Source organism: Aptenodytes patagonicus, chromosome 3 (genome assembly GCF_965638725.1).
Source record: "Aptenodytes patagonicus chromosome 3, bAptPat1.pri.cur, whole genome shotgun sequence".
NCBI lineage: Eukaryota > Metazoa > Chordata > Aves > Sphenisciformes > Spheniscidae > Aptenodytes > Aptenodytes patagonicus.
The window spans coordinates 130,738,080-130,757,507 of NC_134951.1; the positions used below are offsets into that span (position 1 = coordinate 130,738,080).

General features: G+C 55.1%; 2 protein-coding genes across 2 annotated transcripts in view; one reads left to right on the top strand and one right to left on the bottom strand.

Annotated features, from left to right (window-relative positions):
- Positions 1 to 952: 952 nt before the first annotated feature.
- Positions 953 to 1,791, bottom strand: MTLN (mitoregulin). Its single transcript, XM_076335232.1, has 2 exons — positions 1,598 to 1,791; positions 953 to 1,484 (listed from the first exon to the last, which is right to left on the bottom strand). The coding sequence occupies exon 1, from the start codon at positions 1,789 to 1,791 to the stop codon at positions 1,615 to 1,617; it is 177 nt and encodes a 58-aa protein (XP_076191347.1). The 3' UTR covers positions 953 to 1,484; positions 1,598 to 1,614.
- Positions 1,792 to 1,880: 89 nt separating this feature from the next.
- The window catches only part of BUB1 (BUB1 mitotic checkpoint serine/threonine kinase), a 35,310-nt gene continuing 17,762 nt past the window's right edge, over positions 1,881 to 19,428 (top strand). The window contains exons 1-19 of the mRNA XM_076335218.1: positions 1,881 to 1,928; positions 2,222 to 2,304; positions 4,284 to 4,398; positions 5,062 to 5,190; positions 5,449 to 5,565; positions 6,695 to 6,813; positions 6,994 to 7,095; positions 8,072 to 8,198; positions 9,239 to 9,440; positions 10,124 to 10,268; positions 11,954 to 12,139; positions 12,553 to 12,617; positions 12,899 to 12,986; positions 13,313 to 13,382; positions 13,952 to 14,171; positions 14,404 to 14,494; positions 14,814 to 14,927; positions 19,140 to 19,199; positions 19,278 to 19,422. Coding sequence (XP_076191333.1) covers positions 1,908 to 1,928; positions 2,222 to 2,304; positions 4,284 to 4,398; positions 5,062 to 5,190; positions 5,449 to 5,565; positions 6,695 to 6,813; positions 6,994 to 7,095; positions 8,072 to 8,198; positions 9,239 to 9,440; positions 10,124 to 10,268; positions 11,954 to 12,139; positions 12,553 to 12,617; positions 12,899 to 12,986; positions 13,313 to 13,382; positions 13,952 to 14,171; positions 14,404 to 14,494; positions 14,814 to 14,927; positions 19,140 to 19,199; positions 19,278 to 19,422 — 2,199 coding nt within the window. The 5' untranslated portion in view covers positions 1,881 to 1,907. The remainder of the gene's footprint in view (positions 1,929 to 2,221; positions 2,305 to 4,283; positions 4,399 to 5,061; positions 5,191 to 5,448; positions 5,566 to 6,694; positions 6,814 to 6,993; positions 7,096 to 8,071; positions 8,199 to 9,238; positions 9,441 to 10,123; positions 10,269 to 11,953; positions 12,140 to 12,552; positions 12,618 to 12,898; positions 12,987 to 13,312; positions 13,383 to 13,951; positions 14,172 to 14,403; positions 14,495 to 14,813; positions 14,928 to 19,139; positions 19,200 to 19,277; positions 19,423 to 19,428) is intronic.

Sequence of the window (19,428 nt, forward strand, 5' to 3'; positions counted from 1 at the left end):
CCTGAGGGAGAGGCGGGGGCGGCGCGGCCTCCGCCCCCGGGGGAATCGCCGGGCCCGGGCTGGGCACGGCCCGGCCGCCCTCGGGGCTGCCCCGCCGCGAGGGGCACCCGCTGGACCCCGCTTTGGGCTGGGGGTCGGAGCCGGGAGGGCCTCCCCCAGCCCGGGCCCACCCGCCCACCCAGGCCGGGCCCGGGGACCGACAGCCAGCCGGCCTGCAAGCCGCCCCGCAGGTGAATCCGGTCCTCTGCCCTCCGCAGGGCAGCCCGTGAGGCTGCGGTACGTCGGCTTCTAGCTCGCGCTGAAAAACGTGCAGGAGCGCGCGCTTCGCGCTTGCCGGTAATCGCCCCCCTCGCCCCGACAAAACGGCACCCGCACCCAGACGAGGCCCCGACCCGGCAGCCCAACGGAAAGCCCCGTTTCTGACGGCCCGCCAAGTCTCGAGGTTAGCACCAGCGACAGGCGCGCGCCGTGGGAAGGCACAACGCTTCGCTGGGAAGGCAGGCGCAACTCGGACCTGCCCAACACACACCCCCCCCACACCCCAAGATGGGGTTTGGCCCACGCGCTCCCCGTGAACGGCAGCGCTGCTGAACGCGGGCACGGGCTCCCGGGCGGTGCCGCGCATCCCGGCCTTGGCGTTGAAGGAACCGCCAAAGCTCCGAAACCTTGTTTCTACCAAAAAGCCCCAGGACTACTTACCCGGCATCTCGTGATCGTAAGGGGCGCTGGGCAGCATTTGTTTGTTTTCCCCCCAGACTTCTAAAACTTTCACGGTTCAGTAATACGGTTGAAAACCAGCAGCCTGCACCGCGTGCAGTAAATCAGGAGCACCCCCTTCTCTCAGGCTCGAGGAAATACTCTTCTGGAATCTGCTAGCGATGGGAGGGGAAGGAGGCACCCCCTACAGCTACCTCCACAATTCCTCCTCCAAAGCGCAAGAAGAAATGCGGAGTCCGAAGCACAAACATCCTTCATTTAATTTGCTCGTTCATCCGACCAACGCATGCAGCTGGTTCGCCACTTAATTGTCCCCACGGGTTTTTTTTTTTCACATGCATACGTTCACGATGAGATTTGTCGCTCGTTACAGGCGCCCGTAAGGTATGTTTTCACTTACCAGAGAAATAAACACGTCTAGGGACATCGCGTCACAATTTTCGCTAGTTTAATGTGTCGGCAGCGCTCCTCGGCGAGGGCAGAGCAGCCAGCCTCAGTGGCAGACTTAAAGCAAGACAAATACAGACAACCCTTTTGAAATACGGAAACGCGTCCGCCGCCGGCGGCGGCGTTGGCGTTCCTGTACCCTCAGTATTTTGTCAGGTCGGTCAGGCGCAGTTCGGGATCTCGTTTTCTGAAGGGACAGAAGACAGGCCCCGGTATTCCACAGACGCTCTCCCCTTCCCAGCGGCGCTTCGACGCGGTTTTCACCGGCCCTTTCCGGACGGGCTCCGGCGGCGGCTCACGCAGCGCCCGGCGAGGCGAGGCTGCGGGAAGAGACAGCCGGAGGGTCGCGCTGACCTCCCGGGGTCGCGCTGACCTCCCGGGCCCGCCGCGGGGGCGGGGGGGAAGGCCGGTTCCCGGCAGCGCGGGGACCCACCGAGGGCTCTCCTGGGCTCAGGCCGCCTCCAGCTGCTCCTGGGCGGCGGCGAGGCGGCGCTGGAGGCGGCGCTGGCGCCAGCGGAGGAAGCGGCGGCGGGCCCGGCCCGCCTGCCAGCCCACCAGCACCCCGGCCGCGAAGGCGGCCAGCAGCGCCCAGCGCACGGCCCGCGGCCGCAGCGCCTCCGGCACCATCCCCGCTCCACACTCCGGCCGGGCTCGGGGGCGGTGCCGCCTCCCGCTTCCGCCGGGGCGGGGGCGGGCCCCGTTAAAGGCGGCGGGGCCGGGGAGGCGCAGCGTCTGCTAGCGCCATGGCGGAGGCGGCCTCGCAGGTAGCCGAGCGGTCCGGTCCGGTGCCGTCCTCCCGGGGAGGATGGATGGATGAGGGTCCCGCGGGGGAGGATGGACGGGGTGTCCCCGGCCCGACCCGGGGGTGGGACGGTGGTGGGTCCTCGCTAGCAGGAGAGGGACGTGGGCATGCGAAGCTGTGGCATCCCTTGTACCGCTTCTCGCCTCTCTAGAATGCCCAGGGGTGAAAGGGACCTCCTTTGAGTATTTGCCTTAAATTTTATTTCAAGCTCCAACATCTACCGACCAGCTGTCTGTGTTTTCCCCCTTTCTACAGGATCTCCTGCTGGCAGCAGCGTTTGTCTCCGATGCGCAGTACAACAGAAATACTCCCTTTAAGACCTCCCCGGAGGCAGTCAGGTAAGGAGGTCCGCGTCCCCGCAAATGCCTGCGCCATCGCACTGGAGCAGGGCTCTGTACTGGTCTCGCAGGCAGCGTGCGGTGCTGGGGGGCACTCAAGCTAGGGTGGGGAGAACCAACCGCAACTGTGTCCAAAGAACAACAGCCAGCAGAGGCAGGGGACTTCAGGTTCACCAGCTGGGCGCTGAGAAGGTTGGGTGGGTGGGATGCAAAGAACTGGATTTATGCTGAAATGCATATGGGGCTTGGTGCATCTGTACGTTGAGGATGGGAAAGGAAATTAAAACTTGGGTTTTGCTGGAGAAAAAAAAAAAATAAAGTCTTTCAAGACGGAAGCTGTAGCATACTGTGGGGATGAAGAGCATGGGAAGCTTGGTCGTCTCTCGCCTGCGCGGAAGGGGGTGCTGGAGCGTGGTCGTGCTGGGTGTAAGCAGCAGGGTTTTGGTAGCAGGGGGCTGCACGGTTGGCCTGTGCGGGAGAACAGCCCTGTGCCAGGCGGTCACAGCCATCACTAGCTGGCGTGGCAGCCGGTGATACCAGCCTGCTGCGCACCAAAGCTTCAGCTTTGTGTAGGAGTGTATGGCACCTCTGCTCAGGTGTACTTCAGAAAGGGCGGTAGCTGCTAGGGGCGGGAGTAATTAAAAGCTTATGTTAATTGGCGATAAGTTAAGTGCAATTCCCCAAGTCAAGAATGTTTTGCCTGCAGCTGTGACTCTCTTCCCTTTTAGCTGCTGGTAAGAAGTTAAGCAGCTTCAGTCAGAGAGGTGACTTTTCCCTCAGGCTCGGACTGCTTTAGGCTGACTGTTTCCGTGTGTAAAACTTAAGAGAATCTGGCTAGTGTAGAAGGGAAAGGCGATACAACAGACTGCCAGCAAAGCAGCGTGTGAGCACTAATGACTCCTGTAGCCCTCCCCACAAAACCCTTCCCTTCTACTTAGTTCTCATGTCTTAGCGAAGGAAGTTTCTTGGGCATCTGGGAGAAACAAGTATGGTTAAGTATGTTTGTTACAAAGGCTTTGAGCAGGTGTATGCTGTTGTGTAGCTGTAATGTCTGTCTGCTTTGGAGAAACAGCCTGTGTGCGTATAGTTTTGTCCTGCCCAAGCGTGCTCAGTGTAACTAGCAGAAATGAGCAGGTTTTATGTGGCTGTGTCTTGATGGTGTTACTAAGGGTATAATATCATGTCATCTGTATAATCACCTGCCCTGTAGCCTTTATGCAGGTGGTTATTAGGCAGATGAGATGACTGTTTGGCAATGTTGGCAGCTTTTTTTTATTGGCAGAGAAACTATACGCTCTGCAGATCTGCTCTGCGTCTCCTCAAAGGAGCCACTGTTGCATGCCATTGTGTGAAACCTCCTGTGGCAGGCTTAGAGCTGGGTGTGTTCACGGTTATTGCTAGCATTCACCAGAGGTTTTGCTGCCGTAGGTGATGGGATACTGCTTAAGTGCCGTATAAAAAACAAACAAACAAAAAAACCACAAAAAACCCCACAAAAAAACAAAAAAACCACCAGTTTACTGTGCAACTCCATACTTTTCTCTGGTGGCTTCTTTGCTTTTTAACCTGCAAAGAAAAGGTGTTGGATAACTAATCAGGCTTAGTTCGTGTGTCGTGGATACCTGAGCTCAGCAGAAGTTTGCATTCAAATTAAGGAACGAGGTAATTACAAAAAGGAAGCAGCTTTACCAAATCTATATGTTGCAGTCTTAAACCGAACTGAAGAATGCCTGTGTTCCACCTTCCCGGGTTTCTTGCTCCCTGAAAGGGAGTATAAGGTCCCTCAGCTATGAGACTGTAAGGAAGGGCCAGGAAACAAATTGCCAAGTCCCTGACTGGCAAAAACTGTGCTACTGTTACCCTTCTTCCTCCTTGACTGTTTGGGACAGCAGGTGCTGTTCTTTTGAGATGTATTTGGTGAGCCCATGGGTATGTGCACTGAAGCCTTCACTTATGGTGCCACTGCCTTCTTTCTACAGGCTTTATTATCTCTATAACCACTGGATTATGCGAACAGCCACCTACTTCTTCATCTTTCTCAACCTGTCCCTTGCGGTGTTTGAAGAACCTGCTGTGTACCCGCTCCCCTTCCTGGTAAGGTTTCAGTGTAGAAGCAGCAATGCAACTAGTATTGCGTTGCTTGGTAGAGCAAGCAAGGGTTTCTTGCTTGAAACTAGTTGTCAAAGGTGTCAAGAGATAATTGACGCAATATTTCTGTTGATATCTTTGATCTACTGAAATGGGGACAAAAAAGGGGCATAGGAGCTAGACAGGGACTATGGGAGCCATCGTGGCTGTCAGCAATGGCTGATGTGACCGCGGGCAAAGTCATGTTGCTTTTCTGCATCTCGGAGAACAATTCCAGCCTTCTACGTGACCCAAGTCCAGTCCTCATGTCTGAAAGCAGAAGTGGAGCATTGCCCTTAGGACTGACTTTTCTGTAGCCCTTATTTGTTCTGCACTGGTGTGTTTGTGAGAGATGTGCTCCTTGAATCCTAAGCAAATACAAATTTACTGGCTTTAACCTGCCTGTGGCAGGGAATTTCACAAAAGGAAGCCTGAAACTATTGCTCGGTGCCAGATATGTGAGCCTGTAAAACAGCTGATGGCAAAACCTGCTGGAAAAACTTTTCTGCTGGCTCTGCCTGGTTTTGCTTTGCCTGTACCCCAGCCTGAACATCCTCACCTGTGTGAAGAGGGCTAGCGCTGCTCTTGGTTGTCCTGACTTGGGCCCCTTCTCTCTCTCTCTCTCTGCAGGTCACTTCTCTGGTCGAGGTGTTGTGCCTTCTGGTGTTCTTTGGCCGACTGACACATTTTGCAAAAGTCACCCTTCGCAACGTATTTTGGAAGGATACCAAGAACATCTGCATCATGGTTGCAATCCTGGTGAGTTAGGCCTAGGGGAGCCTCCAAGGTTGAAGCGGCCAATGTGGAGGTGGCTTTTTCCTCCTGTTGCTTTCCTGGTAACGCGGGCCTGATTCACAAGGGCTCTGCAAGAGCCATGGCCGAATCAACCGACAGCTCGGCCTGTTCTCACAAACCTGTCGTGTCTGCATCTGTCTTGTATCGGCTAAACCTGTCGTCTTCACCATCTAGACACATTTCCAACACTGCTTCTGGGAATTTTCCTTCTTTCTTCTGCAGTTATCACTAACAGACTTGGCCATATATGGGGTCCTCAGGATATACAACGTGAGGAGTGTTCGATGGTCAAGAATTGTGAGGCCCATCTTCCTGATAAACTTTGCAGAGAGTCGCCAGGTAAGGAAGAGGTCTGCTGGGATGTACCCCTGGCGCAGGGTCCTATTTTTGGGCAGCCTGCTGCTTTCTGAGATCCAGGGGATTTAGTAGAAAGGTTTGTGGGCAGAAACGGCAGAATTTAGGTTCCTGTGAGCGAAGGTTTCTCTCGGAGGTGGCCTGAAGCAAGAACTTGAGACGGAGAAAAGGGTGCGTTCGCACTGGTGCTGCTTGGCCTCTGCGTAAAGTACCAAAAGGCTTCTCCCTGTGCCTATGGGCTGGGTTACTGGTGCCCGGAGCCCTGAGTGCGCTTGAGGCTGGAACTAGAGCTTCTCACCAAACATGGTGCTGTGATGATTTAGGGAAGGTCATGCTTAACAAAGTGTAAGACTGCATGGAGAAGGAAGAATGATTCTTGTAAGGTCAGCCCATGGGCTGTGCTTAGTCCAGCCTGTGTGGAGGAGCAGCCTCTGTTTGCAAGCAGAGTTAGATGCGGTCCTCGGGAGGTGTGAACACGAGGAGCGCCGCAGATGAGAGAACTGTTTCTCCCTGGGTCAGGGGCCAGGTTACTTATTTCTGGAAGTCTCCTAGGCAAACAAGCACAAGTGTCACACTGTTCTCGGAAACTTACCTTGTAGTCCAGATGGGTGATTTGGACTCTGATTCCTCTTGTCACAGGGAGATCTTTGCCCTACTGCCAAAGACCATTCTGGTCCTGACTTACAAATAAACAAACTACTGTGGTGTGGAGGCCTGGGGGAGGGAGCAGTTAAACTTTCAGGCTCAGAGCTTGTGTTTTGTAGCCTGGAGCGACAGGCTTCTGTCCCTGACCAGTCCCCTGCAGCAAGAGCATCTCAGCAGTGCCGCAGGGCCCTCTGTCCCTTGGCTAGCTGAGTTCATGATGGTATGTAGATAAGGTCTCTCCTTCTAGCATCTCCTCTGAGGAATGAGGAGGAAAGGCCTGGTACTCTTGCACAGGTTTTAGCAGAACAGAACTGGCACATCTGGGTCAGAATCTCTCCTGCCAGGTGACAGAAGAGTACCTGTGTCCCTCTTTGCTTGCCTGTTGCTGTGTAGGTGTTTGATCCGGATGGGATGGTGAGGGGAAAACGGGTACCACCTTGCCTCTAAACGCTTCCCTCCTCCCTGGCAGATTCGGAGGGCCTTCCGCAGTATCCGCAATACGCTGCCAGAGATCACCTACGTCTTCTTGCTCTTCATGTTTAGCCTTCTCATGTTTTCCCTCATGGCCTTGAAGCTGTTTGGTGAGAGGTGCGAATACTTCTTTTGCTTGGAGCTGGGTGGAAAGAATGGGTGTGATACTTCCGGGCAGGAGGGAATCTGGCGACTCCAGACGATCACTAGTGAATACAAGCACTGCGAATATGTGCAGTTCCTGTGGTGGGACACGTGATCTCTGCGCTTAACTTCAGATTGTCTCTTTCCTCCTAGGAATCTCCAGACAGCAGAAGGCTTGCCATATTTCAAAAACTACCTAGAAACTGTGTTTGACCTCTATGTGCTGGTGACGACAGCAAACAGCCCGGATGTCATGTATGTATACTGAGCTTGCAGTCTTCCTGTTGTGAATGCTGGTGTCCTGCTCCTAGTGGCAGGATCTCTGGTTAGAACAGTACTGTGTTTTGCACAACAAGGTATTTCAGAGCGGCAACAGGGCTTCTACTTCTCCAGCCTGCAGGGGCTTCATGAATTGTCAGCAGTCTGGTTTTTCTTAACAGCTCTGAACCAGAATCTGAGGTTTGGAAGACTTTTAGAAAAGTTGCATTAAAAATACTGCTTTCCAAATGACCCAGTAGCTGATGAAGGCTTAAACCTGAGGGACAAACACACACACACTCCTTGATTAAAACCCTTTCCTGAAAAGGAGGGGTGTGCTTTAGCAATCGGGTGACTTTTTCTCTCGTAATATTTGCAGGGCTTTCTATGCAGACTTTAACATGCACAACTGTGTTAAACTTATGTGAGGGTTGGGCTTTCCATCCTCGTATGGTCTAACTGCATCCCCATTTTTGGTTTGTACTGTGAAGGTGCCATCAAAGAGGGAGGCAGGGAGGAATGGCATGCTCATCTGCGTGCTGGAGATGCACTCAACAGAACTGGGACATTACAGGGACTCTGGGCATTTAGACTGAGAAATGCAGCTAGTCCTCCTAGAGTAAGTGGAAGGGGAGCTCTGAGTGCGCTGAGGGTCTGTGAGGCCAATACCTCACCAGCTTATGACTGAGACCTCGCCTCACGACTCTGCACTTAAACTTAGCCACACTGACAGAAGCTTGATCTCTGCTTTCTCTCCTGCACCCCTTCAACTAGGGGCTGATAAACTAGGATGAAAACCTAGTGGAAGAAAACACTTCTCTAAGTGAACTAATGCATAGTTTTGGCTTTTTTGCCTAACTTGGGTATTATCTGGCTATCCAAAACAGTACTTTGAAGTCTGTCTGGAAGACTCTTTTCTTTTATTTTTCTCTATTTGTCTGCTCAGCAAGTAGCAATCTCTCCCCTTCTCTAGGATGCCGGCATTTGACTTCAGCTCGTGGTATGCCCTGTTCTTCATTGCCTTTGTCATCATCAACACTTACATCTTCATGTCGCTCTTCCTGGCTGTTGTGTACAACAACTACAAAAAACACCTGAAGGTAATGTTTGGAGGGTTGAATTGTGATCAGTGACTGCCTCCTGTTCTATATAACCTTGTAAGGAAATATCTGGCCTTCCCTGGAAAAGCTTCTGCTTCTGGAAAATGTGGAGAAGGGGGCACAGCTTTTGGCCTCTGCTGATGCTCCGCAAGCAACAAGCACAGGCCCACCTTTCATATCATGGGGATTGTTGTGAGTTCTGCTTTTAGCATTTAGCAATGAAATATTCTATGCTGCTGTGGACCCAAGAAGTTGCAACAGATAGGAGGCACGTGTCTCTGCATTATCACTGTTAGTCTTAGTCCTAGCTCAAAAACACTGTCTCTATGCAGGAGACTGGTTTTAGTTGGCTATAAATACACAGCACACTTTCGCTGCCGCTGCACGTGCTCTTAAAGCAAAGGAAATGTAAAGGGAGGTCTAAGTGAATTGGAACTCTGGCTTCTTCCACCCAAACTGAGTAGGTGCAGTTCAGTACTTGTGATCAAAGGGTGAGAGCTGGAGATTGCTGGGTGCTCCCATGAGGGGACTGGCTCTCTCTCAGTAAGCAGTCTGCTAGGTCTTCCCAGAGGTTGGTCTCCCAAGCGTATAAGGTTCTCTAGCCTGCTTGTAATCATGTGTGGAAAAGGAGCTCCACCCCTGATCTCAGCAGCATTCACTTACGGACGGGAAGCATGTGTGGATGTATCCTCTTTGCTCTGTGACCTGTGGGCCTGCAGATCCTGTGATCTTTGAAAGGTAGCCCCCCCATCTCCTTCCTGTTAGACACTATCGTTTGTCTCTTCTGGTTTTTCAGTGCCTCTCCCAGCAGCAAGCAATCTAGTGATCCTTCCAGAGTGCTGTGCGGAGGGCCCACGGTTGGCTGTTAAATAGCATTTCTCATCACCCCATTGAGTGTGCTGTACTTTGTGTCTAATATCACTCCAGATGTGTTCTTCTGAGTCTCTTCTTGCATCTCTGTGCCATGAAAACAAGATTTAAAAAAAACAAAGGAGGGGAAAGGGTAACTGAAGCTGTCTGAATCCTGATACTCTCTCTAGAATGAGATCCGTAAGCTTGCTTACATGAAGCACCGCAAGATGATAGAGGCCTTCAACCTCCTGAAGGAAGAGGAGGGCGCACAGTTTGTGGTTAGAGAAGCCCGGTGGAAGCAGCTTGTCAAGCTGGTGGCTCCTGATATCAGCAACTCCCACCGAGAGCTGCTGCTACGCATCTCGGATGATGAGCAGAAGGGTTTCGTAGGTGAGCAGTGGGGCACTGCTATGCTCAAGGGATTGGGGAGGAGCTCGGGGTCAGGAGCCTGATGCTTCAAGGGTTTTGGCATTGGCACTCGTGGTCTGTAATGGACCCAGAGGGACTCCAGGCCCTTCTTCCCACTTCCCTCCAGATTGCTTAAGTCCTGAAAGGTTGTTCTTTCTGCCTGTGCTGTAGCCCGTGTCATGTATGCTGTGGGTGGCTCTTCATGGCCATTTGACATCAGGCCAAGCTCTCCATGGACAATGGGACCTCCTGTTCTCAGCACAGGACAAGGAAAGCCTCCCTTGTTATCAGATTCCTCCAAGCAATGTGGCTTCCCACACAGTCCTCTGGAGCCTCTCGCTCTGCTCCTGCTGGAGACAGGATATCGGGAGAGATGGGTCAGTCTCCTCATGCTAGATCGTGCCCATCCTGATCATTAAAGGTTTGTGTTGGTTGTCGGCCTGTGGCTTGAGCCAGTCCCCCAGGAGTCGGGCAGAGGAGCTGCTTGAGTACTGAGTTCAGCCTGTTCTGTGGTACATACCGCTTTGGGCACGTGCGTTGCCTGCTGCTGTGAACAGATACCGAGTCCAGATTGCTGCAACTCGTGTGCATATAGGTTTGCATTTGCCAGACACTGTCTTCTTCAACGGCAGCAGACTGATGTGTAGTGCTTTCCCCTACTGCAGACAAGAAGTCCTTTATACAGCTGGCAGATCTCCTCAACATCCAGGTGATTACCCTGAAAATACGCAGCCATCCACTGGGGCAATGGATGCCTCGTGTATACAAGTCAGCAGTGAGTCGGTTCCTGCGCAGCATGGTTAGGCACAGGTAAGCTTCTACTGGTGGAGCGAGCAGCTCTTAACGTTCAAAGGGCTGCAGGGCAGCGGTGTTGCAGGCAAACACTCATCTGGGTGTCATGCTGGAAAGTGCAAACTGCATTTAGGCAAACGTTGGGTGTTCTGTCTTTAAGCGTTCTGTGGACCCACTCTGCTCTTAGCCTACCTTCAGTGGTGTGGAGAAGCTAGACTTGGCTATTGGTGAGTCCATACCTCTTCCAGTCCCACTTGTTCAGATCTTCTATAGGTGCTGAGTGTACATAGTTTTTACTGAAAGCAAGAAGTGCTTTATGGCCTGCCTTGAAGGACCAGACTAAATGCTTCACTTAAAGGTGATCTTATGTCGGCAGTCTCTGCTGCAAAGCTGGATTGTGCTGCTTCATCAGCTCTTGCCAAGTTGGTACTATGAGCTGCTAGTGCTCTGTTTCACATCTGAGTCTTCCCAGAGTTGCAAAATAACTGAGGTTGGAAGGAACATCTAGAGATGGCCTAGTGTAACCCCGCTGCTCAAAGCAAGGTCAGCTAGAGTAGGGTACTCAGGGCTATGTCTAGCTGGGTTTTGAGTATCTCCAAGGATGGAGACTCCATAACCTCTCTGCAACCTGTTCCAGTGTTTGACCACCCTCGTTTTTAAAAAAAAAAAAAAAAAGCTTTTTTTGTTTAAATGGAAAGTCCAGTATTTCAACTTGTGCCCCTTGCCTCTTGTGCTTTCACTGGATACCACTGAGAAGAGTCTGGCTCCACCTTCTCTACACCTTCCCATCAGGTATTTATACATACTGAGATCCCCCCGACCCTTCTCCCCTTCAGGCTGAACAATTCCAGCTCTCTCAACATGTCATGTGTCAGGCTATCCTATCCCTTAACCGTTTTTGTGACCCTTTGCTGCACTCACCCTAGTATGTTCATCTCTCTCTTGTATTGGGGAGCCCAGTTGTGGGCACAGCACTCAAATGCGGCCTCACCAGTACTGAGTAGATGGCGGGGGGGGGGCAAAAATCACTTCCCTGGACCTGTTGACGACACTCTTCCTAATGTAGCCCAGGGTGCTGTTGGCCTTCCTTGCCACCAGGGTGCATTGCTGGCTCACGTTCAACTTGACAACCAAGACACCCCCCGACCCCCAGGTCCTCCGCAGAGCTGCTTTTCAGATGGTTGACCCCCAGCCTGCGCTGGTGCCTGAGGTTACTCCTCCCTAGGGGCAGGACTTTGCATTTCCCTCTGAACATGATGGGATTCCTCTCTGCCCGCTTTCGCAGCCTGTCCAGGTTCCTCTGCCTGCAGCACACCCATCTGGTGTACCAGCCACCCCTCCCAACTTCGTGTAGTCTTCTGTTTTACTCATCCGGTCTTTCTGCTTGGGAAATTCTGCGTGGGAAATGCTGCTTGACTTGTTAGAAACGCAGTTGCAGTCAGTCTCTAAGAGTTTGTTTAACACCGAGAGGATTGGCAGTGGTGTACCTCGAAGGCTTGTGCTCTGCTTTGTGTTGGACTTCAAGGGCAAAGCTAAACTCTGCAGTAACTTTCCTAAAATCTCGGGTGTGGGAAGAACTGATGGGTAAAGGTAGTTTACCTAAATGGCAATGTCTGAGAGAGGAGACAAAGAACTCCTGAAATAACTCTGTAACTTCTACCTTCTTGGGAGTGGCGAACTGATTTCTCTTTTTCTTCTTGCAGGGGATTTGTTTGGACTTACGATGTGATCATTCTAATAAATGCTATGTTCATTGCTCTGGATGAGGAAACCCCCTATATTTCTTACGCAGAGTGGGTCTTCCTTGCTTTGTATATAATTGAGATACTCCTGAAAGTGTACACTTACGAACCGAGGGCGTTCTTTGGCAAAAATCAGTTCTGGAACTGGTGAGTGGGAAGAACGTTTGTGTTAAAGGTGGTGTGAAGTGTGATGAGATCTTTTGTGTTCAGCCCCTCAAGAACTGAAAGCCTCTTGGAGAGAAGGGCTGCCTAACTCATGTGCCAGGGCGTAATTAAAATGATCGTATGCATCAGAGGACATTGTGCTCTTTCCTGGCTCTGACAGACTCTGCTGTTGTGGAGTGACTCTGCAGCGTGTGGAGATAGTGGCTGAGCAGGGGAAAGCGTTTTGCTAAACAAAGCTTTCCCACCTTTCCACCCTGCAAATAGTTTGAGATGATGCAGGGCTGCCCAGCACGGATGTGAGGAAGAGGGGTTACTACTTTCATGTGTCGTGTGGCAGCTTAAGCGCCCGTTCTCTGCTGCCACAAATCTAACAGCACTGCCTTCCCTCGTGTTAGGTTTGATACCCTCATCATCTTTGCTGCCTTGACTGCAACGATACTCAATACCACCCTGAAATCGAGTAAGTGCAGCTTAAGCAGTCTGCATGCCTCTGGGAAACTCGGTGGTCTTGAGTCGTCTTTTGCCATCACCTTGGGCTTGGGAGGCATTTTGACAGGACAATGAATTTCCTATAGGGTTTCTAAGAACTAACCCAGTCTTTTTTCTTTTTTTTTTTTAATAAATACTGTTAAAAACAGTGTTTGACCAGGGCATAATTATAACAAATGTAAGAACATGCTCTCTCTCTCTACACTTCCCTGCTTATTTTTCTTAACAAAAAACCTTTTTTTCCTTTCTCAGCCACAAAGTACAACAGCCAACAGATCCTGGACATTGTCTTCATCTTAAGGGTCCTCAGACTAGTAAGGATTGTTGACAGCATTCAAAGGTAATGAAGAGAGTGGGATGGGGATGTGTGTGGTGTTTTGTTTGGGTTTTTTGGGGGGGGCAGGTTGTGTCAGAGGCTGGCTGAGACAGTGCCTTGAGTCGCTCTGCGTGGCTGCTTTGGACTGACCAAGGCCACTCAACAAAGCATCCCAAGGCCTTGTCCCAGCGTGCCTGGGATGAGCCCAGTTGCTGCAGCCTCTCTGGAGACCTGCTTGTATAAATAAGGGCATGTGGGGAGCATGTGCTGGATGGGATGTGACAATAAGCAAGCATGGGCTTTAAAAGAGCCTCCCCACAGCAGGTGTTGTCATGAATCATTTGCTGTAGGTTCCGGGTCATCATCAACACACTGATAAACATCGTACCGACAATGTTGACATTTGGTGGGCTGACTCTGGTAAGAAATCCGGGTATCTTAGCTCAAAGCACTCCAGTTTTACAGGAATGTGTCTTAAGTCTCACGCTCATGCTGTTTTCAAGAGGATAAATGCAAATCTCTGGATGGCTGGCCTTTGAAACTGTAAGTGTCCATTTGATCCTTGGTCATCGCACATGTAAACGTGTGCAGAGGGGTCGGGTTCCTGCTAGTTGCCAGGCCAGGACTTTCTTCTTCGCTCCACGGGGCAGTGAGGATGTTCTGTGCAGTCTGGGCTTCACGCTGTAAGGAACCAAACCGTGATTTGGGCAAGAAGCTGAATGAGAAACCTGTTTCTCAAATCATTTCCTAAAAATAAGTTATCCTCTTACGATTTGAGAATATTTCATTTCCATGTATTTGAGCTGTAGTTCTTGGCTTATTATTCCTGCCTGGTAATTGCCCTTGAGTGGGTTGGGTCTCTTGGACTCTGTGCTGCTCCTCAGCAGCTTGCCATGTCTGTAAAAACTGGGAAAACCTGCTGGAACTCTAAACTTGCCACGGAGCTTGCTGCTCACTGGAGAAGCAGGCAATGGGGTTTCTCTTCCCAGGTTGTGTACTGTGTATTTGCTATCGTCGGCATGGAGTTATTCCATGGGAAAATCCAGTTCTTCCCTGCAAACTCGAATGCTCCTCATGCCCTGGAATGTGGAAACCCAGCTCTCAAGGATTCTCTGTTTGCCCGTGGGAAATACTGCAAGAACAACTTCAACAACTTCGCATCGTCCTTCATCGTCCTGATGGAGCTCACCGTAGTCAATCAGTGGCATGATATCCTTTGTGGTGGAAGGTCCAGACTAGAGCTTGGTGACCGACCCGTGCTCTTCCCCGTGTATTGCACGCACCCAGGCGCATAGCGCCAGGCAACCGAGAAATGCTCCCTGCAGAGGGCTTTGTTCAGGAGGGCGCTGCTGGGCAGTATTCCCTGGTTCCTCCCTTAGCACTACTCTACAGCAAGGTGTTCTCCTCCTTTTGGCGCTCTTGCCCTTAACTCCCGTTATACTCTTTGCCAATGGATTTGCCAACGTGACGGTTCAGCCTGTGAAGCTGTATTTCATTGCCTTCCACATTGTGATGGTGATAATTATTGTCAAGTAAGTTTTGGGTTGCCCTCCTCTGTTGGTTTTTTTGGAGGGAAGAAGGGCTCTGCCCGCTGCCAGGGTGGTACTGATGGTCGCACACGGTGTGACTCTTACAGACAGGCAGGACATGTGTCGCAGAGGAGTCTGCTGCATCTGTTCTTATCTCCACTGAGTGCTGCTCTGACTTAGAGCTCCCCATCTCCAGCAGAGGAGGGGATGGCATGCTGGGGAACGAGCCTGGGAATGCCGAGACGGTAGTTGATGCCCAAAAGCAAGGGGGATGCCAGTAAGGAAATGCTGCTATGTAATTCTGCTCGTCGTTTCTTTTCAGTATCTTTGTGTCATTCATTTTGGAAGCTTTCTTTGTGGAGTACTCCCTGGAGAAAAGTGAAGTAGAAACAGCCATTGAACAGAAAATCCAGGAGCTGGGAATGGGAGTTCAAGAGTAAGCCCCCCGAAACGGTTGTGCTGGATGTAGCTGGCTCGGCACATCTGATGAGGGCTGTGGGACTGCAGGAAAATGTCCCCGTCCCCCCCCCCCCCCCCCCCCCAACCCCCCGGTCCCGTCCCGAGGTGTGAGCTGAGGCTCCTCTTCCTTGTCACAGAGTTCTTGCTAACCTGTCACGACCCTGCAGGGCTTGGCCTAGACGTTAGCAGAAGGCTACTCACGTTGGCCTCGTGTCTGCCTCGCTGAGCTCTTCCAGCCCAGGGCCGTTGCCCAGAGGGCAGGGGAGATGCCGGAGCCTGACAGCACGACTGGCGCTTGCCCTGCCCCAGAGAATCCATTGCTGCTGGGTACATGTGGGCCCCTGGGGTAAGATGTGCTCCCCCGGGGTAACTTCTGGTCCTTCTTGCGTAGGGATGAGCTCCAGGATGAACAGCTCCTTGATAACATGGAGACTGCTGAGCACGACCTCGAGGGGGAAGGTGGAACAAAGCCACAGTCGAAAGGGCTGATGTTTAAAATTGCCTCCAAACGTAAGTGCGGCGCTACAGCGTGCCCAGTCTTTTGTTTAAGAGGCCAAGGCTCTGAACCGTGCCTGATCCTAGCCCTGTCTCTGGGGAAGCTCCCACGCACTTCTGCTTCCTTTGGGCCGTAAAAGCGGCTATAAACCCAGCTGGAGATTTTGAGAGAACTGTGGACGCTCTAATATTGGCTGTCTCTTCTATTTTCGTAGCAACTCCTTTTCCTCCTTTCCTGCCTAGGCCCTCCTGTGCACGCTTGTCTTCAGTAGCCAGTCTATGAAGACGCTGTCTTGGTGGCTGAGGTCCTGCTGTTGCCAAGAAGTCTGGGGTTTTTTTTCTGCTTTTCTCCCTCCTGTATGCGCTCTGTGTCCCTCCTGGCTTGGATCGCGGGGTGACTATGTGCTCCCTTCCTCTAGCTTAATGCCTACTTTTTCTTCTGGCTCTCTTGCTGTACCTTCGGAGTTCCCCAGTCTTGTGCTTCTCGGCACGGCAGCTGACTGGGATCACAAATCCATCGACGGACACGTGGGAATAGAAGTGCTTAGAATCTTAAAATAATGGTCTTACCCTCTACAAGTGCTCACGGTGCTTGAAAGTATATGGGGTAAAATACCAGCGAACATCATCTGGGGCATTTGTTTTCTTGCCTGTTTAGTGTAAAACATGGGGAGCAGCAGCCTTTGAGTAAGAGCTGCCTTAAGGTAGCCACTACCGAACTTCTGCTGAGGAACAGGAATGGATCCTTACAGTGACCTTTTATTTATTCTTTTCTTTTTTTGGCCACCTGCAGGGTACAGGACGGTTGACGCTCTGCTCCAGCGTATGTTTGAGGCAGAGATACCCCTTGAGGAGGAAGGCCCTTCATTTGAAGAGATCTCAAACTTGTCCCCTACCGCTGCTGCACCCAGTAACCTGACTTCGGAGCGTGCCGCGTAACGGGGGCGATCCACGGCAGTCGACGAGGAGGAGCTAATTCTCAGCTGCCCGGGTCTCGAGCGTGTTCCCTGGCTGGCTGCCTCCAGGCGCGTGGGGGCCAGATCACACAGTGGAAGGGGCAGCTGACGCCGGCAACGGCTTCGTCACCCAGAGGAGCTTTATCTCCTGTAAAGTCTCGTATAAATGTTGAAACTGGAGCTACCCTCGGGGGGAGGGGGGGGAAGGCAGAGGGAGAGTCGGTGCCTCTGACCGCGCCGGTCGAGTAAGGGTGCCGTACTCGGTATGTTAACGCAATACCTGCTTCTTGTAACTGGAATCTTGTATTACAGCACTTTTATATGCGTATATGGACCGATGTAAGCTGAATTAAACAGCTCTCTAGTACGCTAAATTCAGCAGTCTGAAAAAAATGGCTGATTCTGACGGAGTTAATGATGGGAGGTGGCTGGGTGTGAGGCACCGTATTCTCACCCTTGGGGACTGCTAACAGGCACAGGGAACCATGGCTCTCTGTACGTGCAGAGGACGTAATCTGAGCAAAGCGGAGGGCAGCTCTCGCTCGCCACGACCAAGGGGCAGACTCGCCCTACGCCGCCTTTCCCTTTGCTAAATCTGAATTTATTATTTTATATAGATTCCTGCCCCCCCTCCCCTTGCCTGGCAAGGGATGCCCTGGGGTAATAGGTGCCCCCGGCTCCCACAGCCTTGCCTTGCCCCATACCCCTGGCTCCCACGGCCGGGCCCCACGGCCTTGCCCCAAGCCCCCGGCTCCCACAGCCTTGCCCCAAGCCCCCCGGCTCCCACGGCTGGGCCCCACGGCCTTGCCCCAAATCCCCTGGGCCCCACGGCCTTGCCCCAAGCCCCCGGGTCCCACAGCTTTGCCCTACACCCCCCGGCTCCCACAGCCGGGCCCCGTGGCCTTGCCCCAAGCCCCCCGGTCCCACAGCCGGCTCCCACGGCCTTGCCCCAAGCCCCCGGGCCCCACAGCCTTGCCCCAAGCCCCCGGGTCCCACGGCCTTGCCCCACGCCCCCCGGTCCCACGGCTGGGCCCCACGGCCTTGCCCCAAGCCCCCGGCTCCCACGGCCTTGCCCCACACCCCCCGGTCCCACGGCTGGCTCCCACGGCCTTGCTCCAAGCCCCCGGGTCCCACAGCTTTGCCCTACACCCCCCGGCTCCCACGGCTGGGCCCCACAGCCTTGCCCCAAGCCCCCTGGTCCCACGGCCGGCTCCCACAGCTTTGCCCCAAGCCCCCGGGCCCCACGGCCTTGCCCCAAGCCCCCGGGTCCCACGGCCTTGCCCCACGCCCCCCGGTCCCACGGCTGGGCCCCGCGGCCTTGCCCCAAGCCCCCAGCTCCCACGGCCGGGCCCTACGGCCTTGCCCCACGCCCCCCGGTCCCACGGCTGGGCCCCGCGGCCTTGCCCCAAGCCCCCAGCTCCCACGGCCGGGCCCCACGGCCTTGCCCCACGCCCCCCGGTCCCACGGCCGGGCCCCACGGCCTTGCCCCACGCCCCCCGGTCCCATGGCTGGGCCCCGCGGCCTTGCCCCAAGCCCCCAGCTCCCACGGCCGGGCCCCACGGCCTTGCCCCAAGCCCCCGGGCCCCACGGCCTTGCCCCACGCCCCCCGGTCCCACGGCCGGGCCCCACGGCCGGACCTACGGCCTTGTCCCACACCCCCCGGTCCCACGGCCGGGCCCCACGGCCTTGCCCTAAGCCCCCGGGCCCCACGGCCTTGCCCCACGCCCCCCGGTCCCACGGCCGGGCCCCACGGCCGGACCTACGGCCTTGTCCCACACCCCCCGGTCCCACGGCCGGGCCCCACGGCCTTGCCCTAAGCCCCCGGGCCCCACGGCCTTGCCCCACGCCCCCCGGTCCCACGGCCGGGCCCCACGGCCGGACCTACGGCCTTGTCCCACACCCCCCGGTCCCACGGCCGGGCCCCACGGCCTTGCCCCAAGCCCCCCGGTCCCACGGCCGGGCCCCACGGCCGGACCTACGGCCTTGTCCCACACCCCCCGGTCCCACGGCCGGGCCCCACGGCCTTGCCCCAAGCCCCCCGGTCCCACGGCCGGGCCCCACGGCCGGACCTACGGCCTTGTCCCACACCCCCCGGTCCCACGGCCGGGCCCCACGGCCTTGCCCCACGCCGCAGTCCGGTTTCGGCGGGGGCGGCCGGGACGGCGGGAGCGGCGCCGCGGGGGCGGGGCCACGACCGCAGCCACCCAATGGGAAGGTAAAAGGGGCGGGGCCTCCCGGCGGAAGCGGGCGGGATTGGCGGGGCGGGGCGGCCAATGGGAGGGCGACGCAGGCCCGCGGCGCGCCTGCGCGGCGAGTTTGAATCGTCGGCCGCGGTTGAGGGCGGGCGGGCGATGGACGGGGCCGCGCGGTGAGCGGGGACCCCCGCCCCGGGGGGACCGGGGGGGTGCCGGGGGGATGCCGAGGGGGTGCTGGGCTCACCCGGGCCCGTGCGGGGGGGGGGGCGCGGCAGGGGCCCCGGGGGCGCGTAGGGGAGAGGGAGGGGCGCAGGCCTCGGCCTTCGCCCCGGGGGCGGTTCGCCCGCCGGAGCTGTGAGGGCGTTAACGCCTCGGAGGGGCGGGCGGGCGGTGGCAGGGGAGCGGTTATTCCCTTCGCCGGGCGGTGCCGAGCCCGAGGGCTGCCCGGGCGTTGTGTGCCCGCCCCCCCCCCCACCACCACCCCGGGCAGGGCTGCGGCCCTCTCCCCTGGGGCCGGCCTGACCTGCCCCCTTCGCCTTGCAGGAGCTACGAGGCTCAGATACGGAACTACCGAGGGACCGACCCGCTGGACCCGTGGGACAGGTCAGCGCGCCCGTGGGCCGGGTGTTGGCGTCGCCGCTGGCGCGCGGCAGGCCTGTGACTTGCTGGAGTGTATTTCAGGTACGCGCGGTGGGTAGAAGGATGTCTGCCCCTCCAAGAACAGCAAACCCGCTTGCCCGGCCTCCTGGAGCAGCTCGTGAAGGCGTTCCTAAGTGACGCGAGGTACCGCGGGGATCCAAGATTTGTCAACTACTGCGTTAAGCTGGTAGGT